The sequence below is a fragment of the Mus pahari genome, chromosome 14, assembly GCF_900095145.1.
Source record: "Mus pahari chromosome 14, PAHARI_EIJ_v1.1, whole genome shotgun sequence".
Taxonomy (NCBI): Eukaryota; Metazoa; Chordata; class Mammalia; order Rodentia; family Muridae; genus Mus; species Mus pahari.
The window spans coordinates 74,926,221-74,944,891 of record NC_034603.1 but is presented as its reverse complement, the minus strand read 5'-3'; the positions used below and the strand labels follow the sequence as shown (position 1 = coordinate 74,944,891).

General features: G+C 43.2%; 1 protein-coding gene across 5 annotated transcripts in view; it reads right to left on the bottom strand.

Moving 5' to 3' along the window:
- Window positions 1-18,671, bottom strand: part of Helz (helicase with zinc finger) — a 145,936-nt gene that overhangs the window by 75,843 nt on the left and 51,422 nt on the right. For all 5 annotated transcript variants that reach the window (XM_029545737.1, XM_029545736.1, XM_021212285.2 and 2 more), the window contains 7 exons: window positions 17,402-17,526; window positions 15,118-15,174; window positions 11,747-11,798; window positions 10,623-10,698; window positions 8,629-8,827; window positions 8,100-8,207; window positions 6,756-7,053 (listed from right to left, as the gene is read on the bottom strand). In XM_029545737.1, the coding sequence (XP_029401597.1) occupies window positions 6,756-7,053; window positions 8,100-8,207; window positions 8,629-8,827; window positions 10,623-10,698; window positions 11,747-11,798; window positions 15,118-15,174; window positions 17,402-17,526 (915 nt within the window). The remainder of the gene's footprint in view (window positions 1-6,755; window positions 7,054-8,099; window positions 8,208-8,628; window positions 8,828-10,622; window positions 10,699-11,746; window positions 11,799-15,117; window positions 15,175-17,401; window positions 17,527-18,671) is intronic.

The window sequence follows — 18,671 nt, the reverse complement described above, 5'->3', positions numbered from 1 at the left end:
GAGAAAATGCCTTACAGCTGGATCTCATGGAGGCATTTCCCCAACTGAAGCTCCTTTCTCTGTGATAACTCCAGCTGTGTCAAGTTGACACAAAACTATCCAGTACAATGGTATAGGCACGTTTTGACATTTTATGTAGATAATGCCATATTTTGTACTTTGGTTTCAGGAAATTATTAGAGCAAGTGGCACCACAAAGTTTTCAAACAATGTTACTTCTTATTTCGTTTCTTTTTGGGGAGAGGAGGGGGAGAATTTCAATATGTATACCAGACTAGCCCAGAATTCACGGTTCTCCTCAGCCCCAACCTCCCAAGCCCAGGGACTAGGTTATGAGCCACCATACACAGCACTTTGTTAATGAAGGAGGGGGAAGCTGTGGCCATGAAGCGAGGACCTGAAGACAGCTGAGGTGTGCAACCCCAGAAGATGGTGTGTGTGAACAACTGGAGGCTCCCAAGGAGAGGCTTCATAGAGCTAATTCTCACAGGAACCTCAGTCAGCGTCTGCCTCTGTTCTTCATTCCTCTGACTCAAGTTTTTTTCTTTTCTCTTGTTTTTGAAGGTGGGTGATATTGGGGTATGGCTCTATGGCCTAGAATTTGCAGTTATCCCCCTGCCTCAGTTTCTTGACTATTCTTGACTACTGGGATAAGATGTGTGAGCCACCAAACCCTGCTCCAGTCCTCTTACCTCAAACAAACAAACAAACCACCTCTGTTAAACTGTGTAATGAGCCACCACCTAACTCACAGTCTTGAGTGACACTTATGAAAAAGGCAAGGCCCCTCCCCCATGAGGACGTGGAGCAGACAAGCTCCTTGAGGTGCTCATCTCCCGCTGGAGCTCCACTCCTGCGATCCCCAGACTTAGGTGATCTTAGGACTGCTGAGCCAGCTCCCCATGGCATGTGCGCGCCCTCAGCCTATGCCATCTTCAAATGAACCACACACTGGAAAGACGAAAACTGAATGGGCATGGGCCAGCATTCACAACACCACTTAGGAGAGCCCAACAGCGCTTATTAGCAAACAGTGCTTATTAATAGTACTTATGGACATTCCTTATTAACTAACCCTTGTAACAATAATCTCCAAGGAAGGCTGGAATTATAAACCCATAGAATGCATACCCTGAGATGTGGCAAGTAGGCAGAAGCTGTAAATACATTTAAGAGAAGTCCACTACGGGGCTGGAGAGATGGCTCGGTGGTTAAGAGCACTGCTGTTAAGAGCACTGCTCTTCCAAAGATCCTGAGTTCTGAAAGAGCTGCCACTCTTAAAAATAACCAACTCTGGCCTACGGAGCTGGCTCAGCAGTTAAGATTGCTGCTGCTCTTCCAGAAGACAGAGTTCAGTTCCTAGCACCAACACTCTGAGCTCACGACTGTCTGTAACTCCTGCTCCAGGGGACCAATGCTGCTGTCCTCTGAGGACACCTCATTTCCCCCTTGTACACACTCACATGTAGACAAGCAAACCTACATATAACTTGAAAGTAATAAAAAAAAAATCTTTTTTGACAAAAATAACCAACTCAACTAAAACAGCTAATGTGACACAAGAGATGCTTGCCAATGTCCTTAGACTCTATGATGTGAAGACTTCAAGAGCCTGCTCACATTTCAGCCACACATCTACTATCCATTAGGATAAGAGTATCCAAAGGAAAGCTTCGCTTTGATATATGAAATGCATCCAATTTAAACAGTACTTTTACTGGGGCCTGGAGACTGCACAAAAAGGCAATGAGGGGAAACAAAAGCAGAGATGGCCCAGACGCATTCTACTAACTAAAAGTGAGATAAAATGCTTCCTATATCAAAGTCACACGCCACACTCTTCCTTAGAAGACCAAAGTTTTGGTCTCTGGTTTTACAGTTTTGGCCACTCACATTACAAATCAAGACAAGCACACGGTAACTTCCCAACTGGAACTTTGGCTTCCATCCCACTACCCTTCCTCTCCCACCCAGCTACCCACAGGCAAAGCAAGCCTTCCTGGCTACGCCAACCATTGGTCCCTCTTTTCTCCCTCTTTAAGAGGCTAATAGAAAGCTGAAACATACACGTGCACGCGCAGACAGAGAAACACTACCTAAGCACACAAAACTGCCAGATGTGATGGCACACACCTTTAGTCCCAGCGCCTGAAGGCAGAGACAGGCAGATCTCTGTAAATTTGAGGCCATTCAGGGGTACATAGAGACTCTGTCTCAAAAAATAAAATTAAATTAAAAGTATGAAATTGTCAAAAAAAAGAAAAAATTAAAAAAAAGAATTGTCAAAGTACAAATTAATAAATAAATACTAAAAACAAAACCGAATATATTCCTTAATCGCACATAAACAGACTCAAACAGGGAAGGCAGCAAGCAGCTTACCCACGTGCTTTTATTCGCTTACACTGACCTGCATGACTAACTTTATTTGTTTGCATTTTTTGTTTTGTTTTTGTTTTTGTTTTTGTTTTTTCGAGACAGGGTTTTTCTGTATAGCCCTGGCTGTCCTGGAACTCACTTTGTAGACCAGGCTGGCCTCGAACTCAGAAATCCGCCTGCCTCTGCCTCTGCCTCTGAAGTGCTAGGACTAAAGGTGTGAGCCACCACGCCCGGCTTAGTCTTGGTTTCTAAGAAAGCAGACTGAGCAAGCCATAGAGATCACAACAGTAAGCAGTCCTCCCGGGCCATTCCACCAGCTCCTGTCTCCAGATTCCTGCCCTGTTTGAATTTCTCCATGACTGACTTCAATAATGAGTTGTGGACTGGAAGTTTAAAAGAAATAAATTCTTTCCTCCCCAAGGTTGCTTATGGTCATGGTGTTTAACACAGCAAGAACAAGCTCAGATAGAAACTGCACCAGGAGTAGGGGGTGTTGCTGTGATAGACTCTGTTATGAGGAGGTTTGTAAAGGGACTTTGGAACTTTTGGGCTGGAAAAGCTCAGACCTCATGGGCTGTTTTGTGTGAACTTAAAAAACAATGCTGAGAGCAAGCCAGTAAGAGGTGGCCTTCATACCAGTTCCTGTCTTTGGGTCCAGCCTTGAGGTTCCGCCCTTTTTTCCCAAGCTGTTAGATGAGTTAACCCTTTCTTCCCCAAGTTGCTTGTAACCATGGTATGTTTTCACAGAAATATAAACCCTCATGAAGACACAAATAAGTTGCCAATCAAGTGGAAGAGGCACGCAGTAAAGACAAAGACTGTTCCCATTCAAACCCCAATTTCTCTTCATCACTAAATTTCTTTACATGTAAAATCAAATCGTGCTGTAATTTATAATATTTCAAACACAAGACAGAACCCAGAGTTGCTTCAGTTCCCAACCACATTCTCAGACCGGCAACCGAAACACTTGATTCATCATTTGTCCCACAGGCTGAGCATGAAGTAAAAAGGACCAGGCGATGACCCTGCCACCAGCTCAGCAAGGTGATTGCTTGTCTTGCTCTTGTGTTTCTGCATGTTGTCCACACTAGCATTCCAAGACATGAGAGAAGACACAGTACGGCTGCATCACTTCTTGCGGCTACGGGGAGTGTAGAGAACGAGCGCTACCTCAACTTCCACCAAGTCCTTGCCTCAAAGTCTTTGCTGATAAGAACTCTGTACTAACAGTGTAAAACACTGAATATATATTAAGGGCTGCAAAGAAGTAGTTAGAAGCACTAACTACTCTTCCAACACCACATGACAGCTCATAACCAGTTGTAACTCCAGTCCTAGAGAATCCAATATCCTCTCCTGGCCTCTGTGGACACCAGTCATGTATGTGACAGATAGGCATTCAGGCAAAAGATTCAGACACAAAAAGAAAAAGAAAAAAAGTTTGAAAAATGTTTTAAATCCACTGAAAAAGGAAACAAGTATTATGCTATGACTGTCTGCTTTTGTTACTCAAGTATCCTGCTAAAACTCACATCCTATGGAAACAAATACAACTATACAGTAAGACACTGGAACAAAGGAAGAGGACCGTCGTCAAAGATACCAAGTATAAGATAAGAAAACTAAGCCGGTGCACGCCGTGGTGGTGCACGCCTTTAATCCCAGCACCCGGGAGGCAGAGGCAGGCGGATTTCTGAATTCAAGGCCAGCCTGGTCTAAAGTGAGTTCAGGACAGCCAGGGCTATACAGAGAAACCCTGTCTCGAAAAACCAAAAAACACACACACACAAAAAAAAAAAAAAAAACCTAAGCTGGCTGTAGTGGTGTACACCTTTAAACCTAGCACACAGGGATCTTTATGAGTGAGTTCCAGGACAGCTAGAGCTACATAGTGAGAATTTGTCTCAGGAAGAAAAGAAGAAAAGAAGAAAAGAAAAGAAGGAAGAAGGAAGGAAAGAAAGAAAGAAAGAAAGAAAGAAAGAAAGAAAGAAAGAAAGAAAGAAAGAAAGAAAGAAAGAAAGAAAGAAGAGNGAAGGAAAGAAAGAAAGAAAGAAAGAAAGAAAGAAAGAAAGAAAGAAAGAAAGAAAGAAAGAAAGAAAGAAAGAAAGAAGAGGAGGAGGAAGAAGAGGAGGTAGAAGAGGAGGAAGAAGAGGAGAAAGAGGAGGAGGTTGGAAAGATGACTCAGCAGTTAAGAGCCATCTTCTAAAGAGCCCAGGTTCAGTTCTGATACCACACTGGACAGCTCACAGTTGCCTGTGACTCAGCTCCAAGCAATGTCCTCTGAAGAGCACTCTCATACCCATGGCACGTAAACACATACATATACACATACACACCAATAACAACAATAACAATAATAATGAAAAAGGATAAAATTATCATAGTAGAGTCAGGGCAGGCAGGATGGCTCAGTGATCAAGGCACCCCCACCAAGCCTGACAGTCTGAGTGTGAGCCCTGGGGTCACAAGGTAGAAGGAAACTGACTCTTGAAAACTGCCCTCCACAAGTGTCCCCTGGCAATGTGTGCCCCTCCCCAATCTGCGTGGAGGCAGTGCCTTTACCTGCTGAGCCATCTCACCAGCCTGAAAACAGCTCTTCTGATTGCCCGCTATGAGCTAGGAAGGTACACTACTCCACTCTCTAAAGACTGCCCATCAAGGAGAGGTGTTAAGACCGCTACCCAGAGCCAAAGAGACAGTAGAAAACCAGAATCCCCAACTAGCTCAGTGTGACGTCACCACCACTCTTCTTCCAGAAGTGAAGCACACTTACAGCGGTCAAAGCGCCCCTTCCCTTCTTCATCAGACCCAAGTCAGCTTAAACCACTACTCTGAAAACAAATTCCATCTGGATGCCAGAGAGGAGTTGATTCTCTTTTCTTCCTACAATGTCACCCTCCTAACTTAAAACAGTGCAGCTCTGAAGATGTGGCACAGTCACACCCATTCCTCAACAACTGCCCAGGATCCATTTCTCACAACACCGAAAATATTTACCATCTAGTCCTTCATAAAAAGATCTGCTACACCCTGTGCTTTTATTTTTATCTACTGGCATGGCTATGGAAATTAACATTTTTTGTTCCTACCAAGAAAATGAAAAATTATATATAAGCAAATAAAATGTAAATGGAACCAAACAAGGCAGAAAATGAGGTAAAATGAAGTCCAGGTTATATTAACACACATGAAGAAGACATCACCTAACTGCAAAAGCTTGGCACAAATGTAACAACAGTGAAGGACGGGCATCATGGTCACACACACTTGTAATTCCAGCATCGGGGAGATTTGAGGCAGGAGACTTGTGAATCTGAGGGCAGCCTGGGCTACTTAGTGAGACCCTATCCCAGAAAAAAAATTAAAAATAAATGAATGAATGTGTAGATAGATAGATAGATAGATAGACAGACAGACAGACAGACAGACAGACAGACAGACAGACAGACAGACAGACAAACAGATCTGATAACCTCAACTTACAGGGGAAAAAAAGAGAAAGACAGACCAATTCCACCACCTGGTCCCCACACCCAAACCATTAACATCCTATTGTCAGCTCACGAGAAGAGAACCACTCCAGGTTCTAATGAGTGGGTCCCAGTGGTACCAGATAGGCATCCTCCACATTACGGTTAGTTCCAGTCAGCAGAGTAGCAAATGTCATGCAGCTCACTACACAGTTATTAAGGAAATCCTCAGTCATTTGTTCAATAAATTAAAGCACATAGAGCCACAGAAGTGTGGGCTGACTGCCCTCTCTGTTGGCTACAGGCATCAAATGCAGGTTCAGGCATCAATATACAAAGCAAATTAGCTTGTACAGGTGCTTCTGTGCTGAACCAGGGACACTTCCCAAGCACCAAACAGATCCTGGTGAGATAGCCTGCCCTCCTTAACAGCAGTGAAGGCACACCCTGACTTAAGGCTGACACTGAGGACTTTCCTTCAAAGATAATGTACTAACATCAGCACACCTAACTGAACACTCAGAAGGAAATGGAAATAGACACTGTAGGTGTATACAATCATCACGAGTAGAAAGACATTCTAGTCAAATACTAAAAGGTTTGTTTGGCTATGCTAAAATCGTCTTACTCAAACATGAAATTGCTACATCAAAACAAACCAAATTTACCAGCTCATGTAAGGTAAGTTCAGGGGCTTCAAGGCGAGAATTGCCTGGCCACTGACTGAAGAGACCAAGATACAACTTGACCCTGTTTTGTGGCCATTACACAGTGAACATGTCAGTTACCATGGGAACTTTTCTCTTATTCCCCATCTCTCTGTGGACTATTTAGAGGTCAATACGTATCTTTTAATCTTGACTTTTAATACAATGTATTGGAGGGAAAAAGTCTGAATATTACCTTCTGTAGAAGCTGCATCAATCATTACTCTTTGCATGAGTACTGGCTCCAATCCAAAGTCGAAAACTATGGTTTGGCGAAAAGTTCCAAATATTTCTGTGTTAAATGCTATCCCGACTTTATACACATAATGATCTAATCCATTTTGGGCCATCTTTCCTCCTATCCATTCTTGACAGTTCTCGGGGACTTCTTGTGATACCTGGGTAGTACTATCTCCGGCAGATATGGCAATGATACTGAAATGAGGACGATGAGCGTCATAAAGCAAGGCTACCCGATACAGCATTCTTGCAGGCTACAAGGAAGTCAAAATAGTTCATTGAGTACACGGGGTGAAAATTCAATTGTAATTGGGCTCTTCGATGAAAATATTCCCCCAAGGTCCTGCTACACGCCATGTTCCTAAGGTACTATGTTGCACAACAAACTATGCTCACAAGATATTTAAGAATAAAAAAAGGAAAAATAAAAACAAAGACAAAGACAAAGCAGAATGGTTAAAGCAAAGTTTCCAAAATGATATATGCATGCTCTATCAATAGCCTCCCTGGACTTTCTGTGTCATTCATATTGCCTGTGGCAAAATCTGCCACTTTAGGGCAATTTCTCAGTATGCTTACAGAGCCTCGAGGACAGTTACCCTTGAGAGCATGGGACTGGGTTCAGGGCTAAATAAAGCTAAAGGTTCTTAGACTCTCCATCTCACAATCCAGATGGTCCCATGAAGAAATACCACCAAAAAGAACACAAGACTTCTTCACCAAACAGGCTCACTGAAAGGTTAACTCTATTCGGATCTTAGACTATACATTGCAGTTTAAGAGGAGAAGCACTGCAGAAGCCCTCTCGAGGTCTGGGGATACAGCTCAGTGGTAGAAATGCGCCTAGCATGAGCAAGGCCCATGAAACAAAAAATAAAAATAAGACAGAATAAAGACACACTATTAGAGAATTTCTGATTTCATCAAATGAAATACAAAAACAGGCTTTTGTTGAAAAATATCTTAGAGCTGCCAGATTGAATAATTAAATTATCAAATAGTTTATTGTAAGCTAAGAACCCCATCCTATGTTCCAAGTTTAGAATGTAATATATGTCAGACTTCTTTACCAAGTAATTAAGAAAATGTCCTATATAGTTAAATGGATCTTACTTCAGAGTGGAAAAGGGTATATTTAATGACTGACATACAGAAACCCACTTTGACACAATGCAGAACCTATAAAAAATGTACTCAAAATGAACCACTTTCAATACTCTCTTAGCAGATATTTAAAAGTCCAATAGGATCCAATAAACTGAACAAAAGTGATATTCTTTAATTAGCATGAGTGTCATACCTTACAGGTCAGAGCAAAGGTCCACGTCTGATGGGATTTTTTGGTGTTGACGGTGACCGACAGGTCAGGGCTGTGCTCCACTTGAACTCCCTCTATGCATTCGCTAAGCTGAAAGCAAAAGCGATTCTTGTTATGGTCTGAGGGTGGAACCATCAACAAGAACCCAGCAAAGTAGCACATGTAGGCTATGAGCACAGACAGCACACTCACTGACCAAGGGAGGTCACACACTCCCTTCTGGTCACTCTTACAAGAGTGATATGTGAGTGATGCAGTTAAACAAGACAGAGAAGAAACTTAACTAGTGACTAAGAACACAAACCTCCCTGAACAAAGGTTATTACTGCAGGAGCTGCAGCCCTCTAGGCAAATGTTTGCTTCTGCCCTGCATCTTAACAAATGGTCCAGCTTTGGTTACTAGGCACACGTTATAGTCAACTAAAGAACTAGGCTGCGCTTTAGCCCACGAGAACGCAGAGTAGAGCCCAGCGAGCTGTTTAGAGGCAGACCAGAAGTCGTCTGCACTTACCACTTTCTCAGGAGACAGTGAGCTCATCCACTTCTCTATCAAGGTCTCCATGTAGCTGCCTGAGAGCTGTTTATTCTCACTTTGCTGCTTCAGTTTGATCAGTCGGGAGGCGTATCTTTTCTGCCATTCTGCTAGTTCTTCCTGGGAATGTGCTGAAGTACACTGGGCACCGTACCTACAGATCCCTTGCTCTAAAAACCTAAGCAGAATGGAAAAAGACTGTTTATACTTCCACCATTTGCCCTCTGCCTCCTCAATAACAAGACAAACATCTTCTGAGAGGCAGGATTTATCACTGTCAAGTCCAATGAAGACAGTAGAGGGTGACAGACCAACATTCATGACAGTCAGAGTCGATCTGCAACCCATAATTAAACATAATTGTGACGTTTAAGTTTTCATAATTACCCACTGACTTTGTTCTCAGAACCATGGTACAATAGTATATTGAGAGCAGAAGACCACATGCTTCCTGTGTTGTTAGACAGCTCCTTTCAGTGCAGGATCCTCCTGAAGCAACCCTGACAGCCAGTGGGCTACGTTCAAGCAGCCATGATCTGCTTCCCGAAACTGCCTGCACACACTGCAGGAGAGGGACACACTGCAGGGGAGGGACACACTGCATGGGAGGGCTGGGAGCGCTCTACCTTTACTTTCTAATAGAATGCTTTTTCTCTTTCTGTATTGCTTCACTGAAACTATGAGCTAATGTTAAGTTTCAAATACATTTAGGATAAAAGTTTTATAATTAGAGTCACAAATTAATGTAACAGTTACTCCGTTCTTTTCAAGGGGTAAATACAGAAATGTTGACGTCCAAGGACACAGAGCTAATGGCCCCTTCTGAAGTGACCATGAAGCACGTGAACCTACAACAATGTTGCTGGTTAAATTCTCATTTGCTTAAAAAAAAAAAAGTACAAAATAAAATATTTGCCTGTTGTGTATACAATCTATCTTCATGTTACAGGAATGTGTTGTTCAACATTTCTAAATTATTTCACTTCTTATCAATAAAGAACATTGGCTGTTTTTCCAAAGGACCCAGGTTCAATTCTCAGGCCTGGAATGGCAGCTTACAACTGCTTATAACTGCTGTCCAAGAAAAGAATCCACACTGTCTTAAGGACTCTGGGAAAAGGCACACACACAGTCCACAGACAAACATGCAGGCAAAACACACAAATAAAAATAAATTTTACAAAATTCTTTCCCTCTTCAAAAAGGGGTTCTATTCTCATCTAGATTCTAGTTCTCAGGTCTCTTTTCCAAAGAATCATGTTCTCTCTCCAATAACTTGGCACCACCAAGACCTGCAGTGTTTACTACTTCAGCTCCTTATTTCCAGAACCAAGTGGCTGCCCGGCCGGTGTCTCGTCAGAGCACATGTCAGAGCACGGTCACTATGCCGCACAGTCCCAGGCAGCACGGTCTACACAAAGCCACACCAGCCACTCACTCTCACGTAAGGAAGTGGAAAGCCCATCTTTGAAAATAAGGCTTTGGTTTACTGTCTACATTTTTAGAAATAATTAATTATTAATAATAAATTACATAATTCTGAAAATGCTTCAGATACAAGATACTCAAAAATTCCATTTTAAGAATTACATGACAGCACTTTTTTAAAAAAGTTATTAAAATGGTTGAATGTGACTTGTTCTGTTCTCTTTCAGTTATAGGAACTAATTTCATCTCCAATTACCACATCATAGTAAATTCCACACTAAAAAGAGTGGCAATTAAGTTCAGCTAGCATAAAAGACTTCTGAACAAAGTTTTAGCAGTTTAACATGTACACGGCCGCTCTTTAATACCATGGGTTTGATGCTGATTTGCTTCTGCTGCAAATAGGAAACAAACCATTTCCCTTGAAAATTACCCTTTCTTTCTTCACATATTATATTCTTTGAATTTAAATCATTGCCTTCAAAGAGTGGAGAAGAATTATCCACCTCTTCACAAGAGCCATGTAATCTGTTTCACTACCTTACCTTTTACACAAGGTGTACTCCTCGCTGCTGGTGACCCCCCTGGGCGGTGGGCGGAAATGCCAACCATTACAAGACCCTACGGAGGAGGAATGTGGACATAATCACATCACGCGAGGCTACCATGTCATTCCAACATCTTATGTCTGAGAAACTCATCTCTACATGTTATCATCCCAGATGGTATGAGAAAGACATGGCAAAGGCGCTTCTACCCGGCAACTAAAGTCTCTGCTGCCAGAGGCCATTAGCCAGCAGCTAAGCCAGGCTGCTGGCCTGAATCTGACCTGGCAGGGGGTGGGCTTCCTCCCAGGGCAGTCTCATCTCTGAGAACTCAGGAGAGAGGCTGGCATGTGTCATTCTCAAGCACAGATGCATGTCTATAAGGAACTCCTTCCCAAATGAAAACTGACCATCCAGGCAAGAGGTCTCGTGTACAAGCTCTACCAGTGACACTGGGAAGCTCTTAAGATCTGGTTGGGGCCCAACATCTCCGAACACTTTATAACAGAAATGCGGTGCAGTTATGCATATATAGGAGCTAGTGCATAAATTTCTGAGTACAAATGACCTGATTGATTTAGATAAAGTTCCAAATAAGCCCAGAAAAATAAGGCCTAGGAGAGAAAGGGTAAGCAGCCATTTTCTATTCTCACAAGTGTGTCCCCCAACCTCTCCTCGGGGGACAGAAAAGATTCTGCCAGGCTAAGCTTAAAAGTTGTGCTTCAGCCACGATAGGGAAACTACTGAGCCTTAATAAATATTCCCTCTAACCCCGACTAAAAGGATGAAGATGCAGCCTGAGAAGCCAGTGTGTGTTCAATGAAAGTCACTACCCATGGAATGGGCACGTCAGGGCACGCTGGGGAAGCAGGCTCACTGTACACACCTGCGATGCAAACGCTCAGAGACAGAGGCAGGGGAGGAGTTACCTTGCAGTTGTTATTCCTCAGCTATCTTAGGAAAAGGTCCCAGAGAAAGATCTGCTCCCTCACACATCCTTTTAAATGTTTATATCCTTCTCCACATTTCCAATTAGAGGGACTGTACTTCCCAGAAATTCTTCAAAAAAGCAGCAAGGGTGCGACTAAGAACTTCCTGAAGTTATGACAATATTTAGTGCTTACCTTCATCTAAGTCTTCCACGTGACATCCAGACAGGACATTACTCGTTGCTGTCTGCAATTTTTCAAATAAGAAAGATATAATATTTTTTTAAAAGCTGACTGATGCTGGTTTAAATTTGGGCATTTTCAACATTAAAAACAAAAGGAGATGGCTCAGCTGTAAAGAGCTCTTGCTGCTCTTACAGAGGACCAGGGTTTGACTTGGTGGTCACAGCTAAAACATGGTACACACACATACATAAAGATAAAATAAAAATAAAACAACTATTCAAAATATTAAAAAATAATGAAGAAAAATCTGTCTACTTCGAAGTCTTAGGTAATAATTGTTGCTCTTTCTGTTTCACCATAAAGGCATGAAAATGAAGTACTGGTCAGATACGATCCTGCAATGTAAAAGCAACCTGCTAGCTGAAAAAATGTCTAAACCCTGAACCCCCTGAACTGGCACACGCCATCCACATGTTGGCCTCACTCTTCAGCCTAACACCTGGGGAAACCAGCAAGAGGACCCCTCCACTCCTGCAGGTAATGGTGTGTTAGCAACTGGGGCCTTCCGGAACACTTGTGGCCATGTCCTCCTCTGTCTAGGACAGGTCTTTCTTCTACAATGGGCTGCAAGACTGGGGTCTCCTCTCTCTATCTTCCTAAGACAAACAGCTCAAACACACCTAGCTCTGACTTCCTCTTGGGCTCCACACAGTCAGGTCTGGCTGAGCCACTGCCTACAGCAGTTAGCAACCCTGCAGCATCATACCTGATGGCTCAGTGCTGATGAACTGAAGATCTGCCTCTAGCAGCACACAGCTGAAAGCTGACCTTCGAATTCCCATCAACACACACACACACACACACACACACACACACACACACGCACACGCACACGCACGCCAGAGCAGCTCTCACATTACAAGCAAACAGAGGATCACATAAGTGTTCCACAGTATGTCCAAAACAAAATTCATCAACTTCACCCCAAATCTGAACCTCTCGAGTGTTCACCTCAAAGAAAGGAAGCCATCCCCTGAAGACAGCCACATGCTGGAATCTGGTTTCTCAACAATTTTTACTACATTTTCTTTGTTTTGTATGTGTGTAAGTGTATGGACACCGTGGCACAGCAAGAATGTGAAGGTCAGAGCACAATTTGCAAAAGCCGCTTCTCTCCTGCTACTACACGGGTCCCAGGAACTGAACCCACACAGCAGCAAGTGCCTTTACCTGCTGAGCCTCCGGCTGGCATCTTAAAAGTCATCCTAAACTCCTCTATTCTGAGCACTTCCCAGTTTGCCCAGGCAGATCTAGAACACCTCTCCATCTGTCATACTCTCCTTCCAACTGCCACTGCCCTGTCGCTTGTCTTACTTCCCCTGAACCAACTGGGTATTTGCTAATATCGCGTGTATCAAGTCTCCTCTGGTCTTCCCTCATCTGTCCCGGCTCTAACACTCTGGCCTCCAGGGTTCTCTGCAATATTATCCAACCCCCTCCTCTTCCTGCCTGGGCTTCAGTCACTACACTAACTAACCATGGCCTGCCCTGGTGCACTTGACCTACTTGCTTCCAACTGGTCCACCAGGCTTCTTGTTAGCCATACCTCAGCCTTTCAAACGCAAAAGGAGGAAACCTCATAGTAAGATGAAATTTGGAATGTCTTATACCACAAAAAAAAATGGCAGTAATGTAAACTGACTATATCTAAAATAACACTGAAGCCATCACTGCCTATGACTGACAAACTGAACTTTGCAGATGAGGTTGGATCATGGGTGTGTTTTTAAAAGCTAACCCAGGCTAGGCAGTGGTGGCTGTGCTTTTAATCGCAGCACTTGGGAAGCAGAGGCAGGCGGATTTCTGAGTTCAAGGCCAGCTTGGTCTACAGAGTGAATTCCAGGACAGCCAGGGCTACACAGAGAAACCCTGTCTCAGAAAAAAACAAACAAACAAACAAACAAAAAAACCGAGCCCAGACACTGGTAAAATGAATTGAATATAGTAAGCAGATGAAAACTAACAAACCAGGAGGGTTACTTATGCCACAGGCACTCAAGCTTTCACAAAAGCACCACAGAAAGGTCACTCCTAAGTTCCACGATTGAGGTCTACACAGCATAAACACAGAAATCATATCTGAACTAGAGGGACACCTCCAGCTATGTTACAAGAAGGAGATCTCATGGCGCCTCAACTCTAGACATAGAACCAACTACAGACAACGGAGGAGTGCCAGGAGTAAGAGAACTCGCCTTTCCTGGGAAGGAGCCCACAAACCAGTTATCCAACACCTGAAATCACATACACAACTAACAGAAACAGAAAATAGAAATATAGGCCCGAAATTCGACAGAGATCCATGGCAGGCACTTAGAAAGAATTGGAAGAAGGAAAAGAAAGGGAGAAAATTATATTACTATATTTTAACTTCAAAAATAAATGGTCCAAAATATATAAATAAATACATAAAATAGGAAATCAAAATAAAAACCTTTCTATCTACCTGGATGAGCTATGTTTTTACACGTACTGTGGCCCTGGGTGAGCTGTGCATCCTTACACACTATGGCCTGCCTTCCATGTCCTGCAAGTGCTTCCCCAGAGCACGTCCGTCCCTGTTGACCTTGATACTTTTCATTTTCAAAAAAAATAAAAATATTAAGTCACAGGACTTCCCTGTTGCTTAAAAAGACATGGTTGATTTAAAGATTATCTTGTTTGAATTTTCAGTTTTGTGGTTTGTAACTACCCAGGATAATAAAAAATTAAAATTTTCCCAAGTACTTTCTTTGGGGGGACATAAATAATAACAGGGATGGGAGTCTGAGAGATGAGACTCTGTGTATGAAGAGCATGCTATGCAAATAAATGTGAAGGCTCCCAGAACCCAAGTAAAAGCCCAGGGAAGCACTGTGACCTCCTATAATCCTAGCACTTAGGAGGCAGAGACACCAGCCAGAACTGGTATGCTCCAGGTTCAGCAAGACCCTGTCTCAATAAATAGAGAATAATCAAAGAAGATATCCGACATCAACCGAGGCCCCCTCATGAATGTGCACACGTATACACTCATGACCACATACCCATGGGTTGCCCACACATGCCCACACAAACACACAAACCACATACATATATATACATGAGAGGAGGATGAGGAGGAAGAAGGAGGAAATTATAGACAGAACAAAAGACCTGGGATACAGAGACCTGAAAAACCATGTTCTAAGGGTGGGGTCCAACCAGTTGCAAAGAAGGTCCCCTTATCACCTTGCATACTGGCTGACACCACCACAATGTTCAAAATGCTAACACACAGCACGGAATGCTCACTGTCTCACTGGGTTTGATGGGCCCAAAGAGCCCCGAAATGGACTCACCTCTGTTTCTGTGAGAAGTGTCTTGAGTCTTGTCAAATCTTTCGTTACCATCCCATTCTGCAAGGGTGAAGACAGGAAACGATCAGTGCCAGCCAGCCTTACTGTCACAGCTCAGCTGAGCTCACCACAGCTCTCCTGTCCCTGCCTCCACACTGCCACTGTCACTAAGGAGCTGCATGCGGCTGGGAAAGGGAAAGGCCTAACGGGAACAAAGACTCAGTTGTCGCTCCTGCTAAGCACACACTCTGCACTCCCTGATGTACCAGCTTAAAACAATCTCACACTCGGAAGGCAGAGGCAGGTAGATTTCAGGGTTGGAGGCCAGTCTGGTCCACCCAGTGAGTTCAGATCAGCCAGAGTTACATAGATGAGTAATGAGACCTTGTCTCAGAAAATACTTTTTTTTTTGGTTCTTCGAGACAGGGTTTCTCTGTATAGCCCTGGCTGTCTTGGAACTCACTTTGTAGACCAGGCTGGCCTCGAACTTGGAAATCCGCCTGCCTCTGCCTCCTGAGTGCTGGGATTAAAGGCGTGCGCCACTATGCCCGGCAAAAAATACTTTTTAAAGTTCCATGAAATGGTTGCCAAAACAAAACACTAGAAAAGCAAACCTAATATTACCCGTCTCCCTTGGTCCCAATGGATTGTCTGTATATGCAAAATACTGAACTCAGTGGTTATCCACAAGTTAGAAAAGAACATAAAGAATGAGTGTAGTGCCTAAAGATGGACCATTCATGTTTTAATTTTTGATATTCAAATTTCAGAAAATTTGAAAATTAATAGCAAGTTACCCTTCACAGGTTTTAAATTTAAAAGCCCAACAGGTAAAGAGTAATATAAAGAAAAACACCTTTTAAGGCTGGGCATACCTGTAACTACTGTTCTTGAAAGGTCTGGGAGGCCCGAGGCCTAAGGCCAGCCCGGGTTATAGGTACAGGGACACTGTCTCAGTGAGCACTTGTCTCTTGCAACTGTGATCCCAGCACCGAGAACTTCATGGTAGAAGTCTGTCTCAGAGTCTAGGCCTTCCTCTACAGGCTAAACTGAGACCCCGCCCAATACATACTAAATCTCCACAGCGCTTGAGACCTCGCTGTACTGCTCTGCTGTGCTCACAGGTGTAAATCTTGTGAAATCAGAGACAGCCCCAAATTCCGGAAGTAGTTCAGTACACGGGAATTCCCCCCCCCCAGGTGGGTCAGTAATAGTATACTTCATAACACACCAAACACTTTCCTATTTCTGTACTGTCACCAGCCGTGCTCTTGCTTATCAAATCCCTGCAGATTTAAAGCCTAACTGACAGGGAATTTACACTGCTTGGTAACTATATACGGTCTTCCTTCTCTGTGTTCATTTTGATGCCTGAAAATACGAAGAAAGTTGTAGCAGCTACCAACTGGTAAGAAAAGTTCTTTCTTCCGAATTCCTATAAATTATCAACTCTATGAAGTTGCAAAAAGGAAGACTTCATTCATTATAGCAAAAAACTAGAAAATTTATGTATTTAAAAAATATCAAGTCTAAATTTAACTAAATAGTTCTACAAAATAAACAGTAACACACAAACATTTTCAGATTCTGAAGTAATCATTACTCGGTTTAAGTAATTACTATAACATATTTAGACATGTTATAAAGTAAGCAGTTGAAGGTACAAATGCTGGCTAGGTATAGCAGCACACATTCTCAACACGAGGAGGGCTGAGGCAAGAGGATTGTGGTTCAAGACTAGCCTGGGCCATAATGAGACCAAGTCTCAAAAAAACGAAAACTAAGAAGCCAGGTGTGGTAGCTCACATTTGCAATACCAGCATTCTTAAGGCTGAGGCAGTAGGATCACTCTGAGCTTGAGGCCAGCCTGGGCTACTTCTTAAGATCTACTCTCGAAAACACAAGACCAAAAGTAAGAACCCTGAAAGAAATAAATACATACCAACATTTTAAACCCAAAGATAGTTTCAGCCTCTGCTCAACCTACCTTTTAAGAAACCATTTGGACCGGTGGTAGTGGTGGCACACAATTTTAATCCCAGTACTCGGGAAGCAGAGGCAAGTGGATCATTGTGAGTTCAAAACCAGCCTAGTCTACAGAGTGAGTTCCAAGACAGTCGAGGCTACACAAAGAAACCCTGTCTCAAAAAAACAAAAATCTTGGGATTTTCATGAACTTGGACATCTGACATTGCACACTAAATACAACCCTGCTCCTCTTCCTCTCCTGAGGAGGCAGACATGAGCATTTATTTGCAAGTGTTCAACCGCAGACTCATGAACTTACCAGAGACTCCCCTGACAGTGACTTGGCAAGGATGGAGGACACAAGCTGGAGCTTCCCTTTCAGCTGCATGCAGCACAGCACTGCCCGGAAGGCACGCTCTCCCTTGGCCATTCCTTCCCCCAGCACTGCCAAGGAAGAAACACATCATTAGCCACAGGACACTAGGACACAATTTTCTTGCTTATAATACAAAGACATCCTAAGTGTGGCTTTGCACATGCTAAATAAAACAGTAACTCCAAACAGAAGAAAAAAGCAGTGGGCACTTTCTAAGTCATACAGGCAAGGACAAGAAGGAACATGGCAAAGAATGGGTGAGCCCTACTACAACTTCCGGCATCAAAACCTAGGGAGATGTCCTCTAAAGCTCTCCAGTGGGCAGCTGGGTAAAAACTTGTCAAGTTCTGTGCCCAGCAGAACTATATGAGCACTCAATTGTGGACTTCAAAACAGAGAATAGAGAGGATCTTCAATCCACCCCATGCAGAGAACAGACAACTGTTTCAGGTAGTATGCCAGCTACCCTGATCACTACATACTATACAAGCCTCAGAATACCACATTCACACATGGGTGAACTGTCAATTAAACAGGAAGAAAACAAGTAGTCAGATGGTTTAAAGGGCTCTAGTAGGGGATGGAAGTGCACATCTATACCCAGTTAGGCAAGAGGCTGAGCAAAGAGGATAACTGGAGCCACCTGGTTCTAGGAGAGAAAATATAGAGATCATTTCAAGAAAAGTGTTTGCTCTGTAATTCCAATGACCTTAGTTGGACCTACTGGACCCCTTAGTAGAAGAAGAGAACCAACTCCCAAAAGTTTCTATATGACTTCCACATGTGCAGCTTCACACACACGCATGCACACACGCAAAACACGCAATATTTTAGAATTAAGTTCTTTTCCAAAAAATATTGTTTAATACATTAAGTTAAATGAGGACTTTTTAAAACTGCAGATGAGTTGACCGAATCCTATACTATTAAAATGTTTAGAGAAACTGCGAATCCCAAGCTGGATATAGCTCAATCGATAGAGGGCTCGGCTGGCAGACATTAAGCTCAGTACCCAGCACTGTACATAACAGGGGCACCTCACTCCCTCCATTCCTGACAGTACACAGACAGAAGAGGGTCAGGAGATCAGGGTGATTGGTGATTGTCACCTACATAATGAGTTTCAGGGAGGGAGGCTTGGAGATGCAGAAAGAGACAAAGAAGGAAGGAAAGAAACAGGGTGTGGTGGCGCACGCCCTTAGTCCCAGCACTC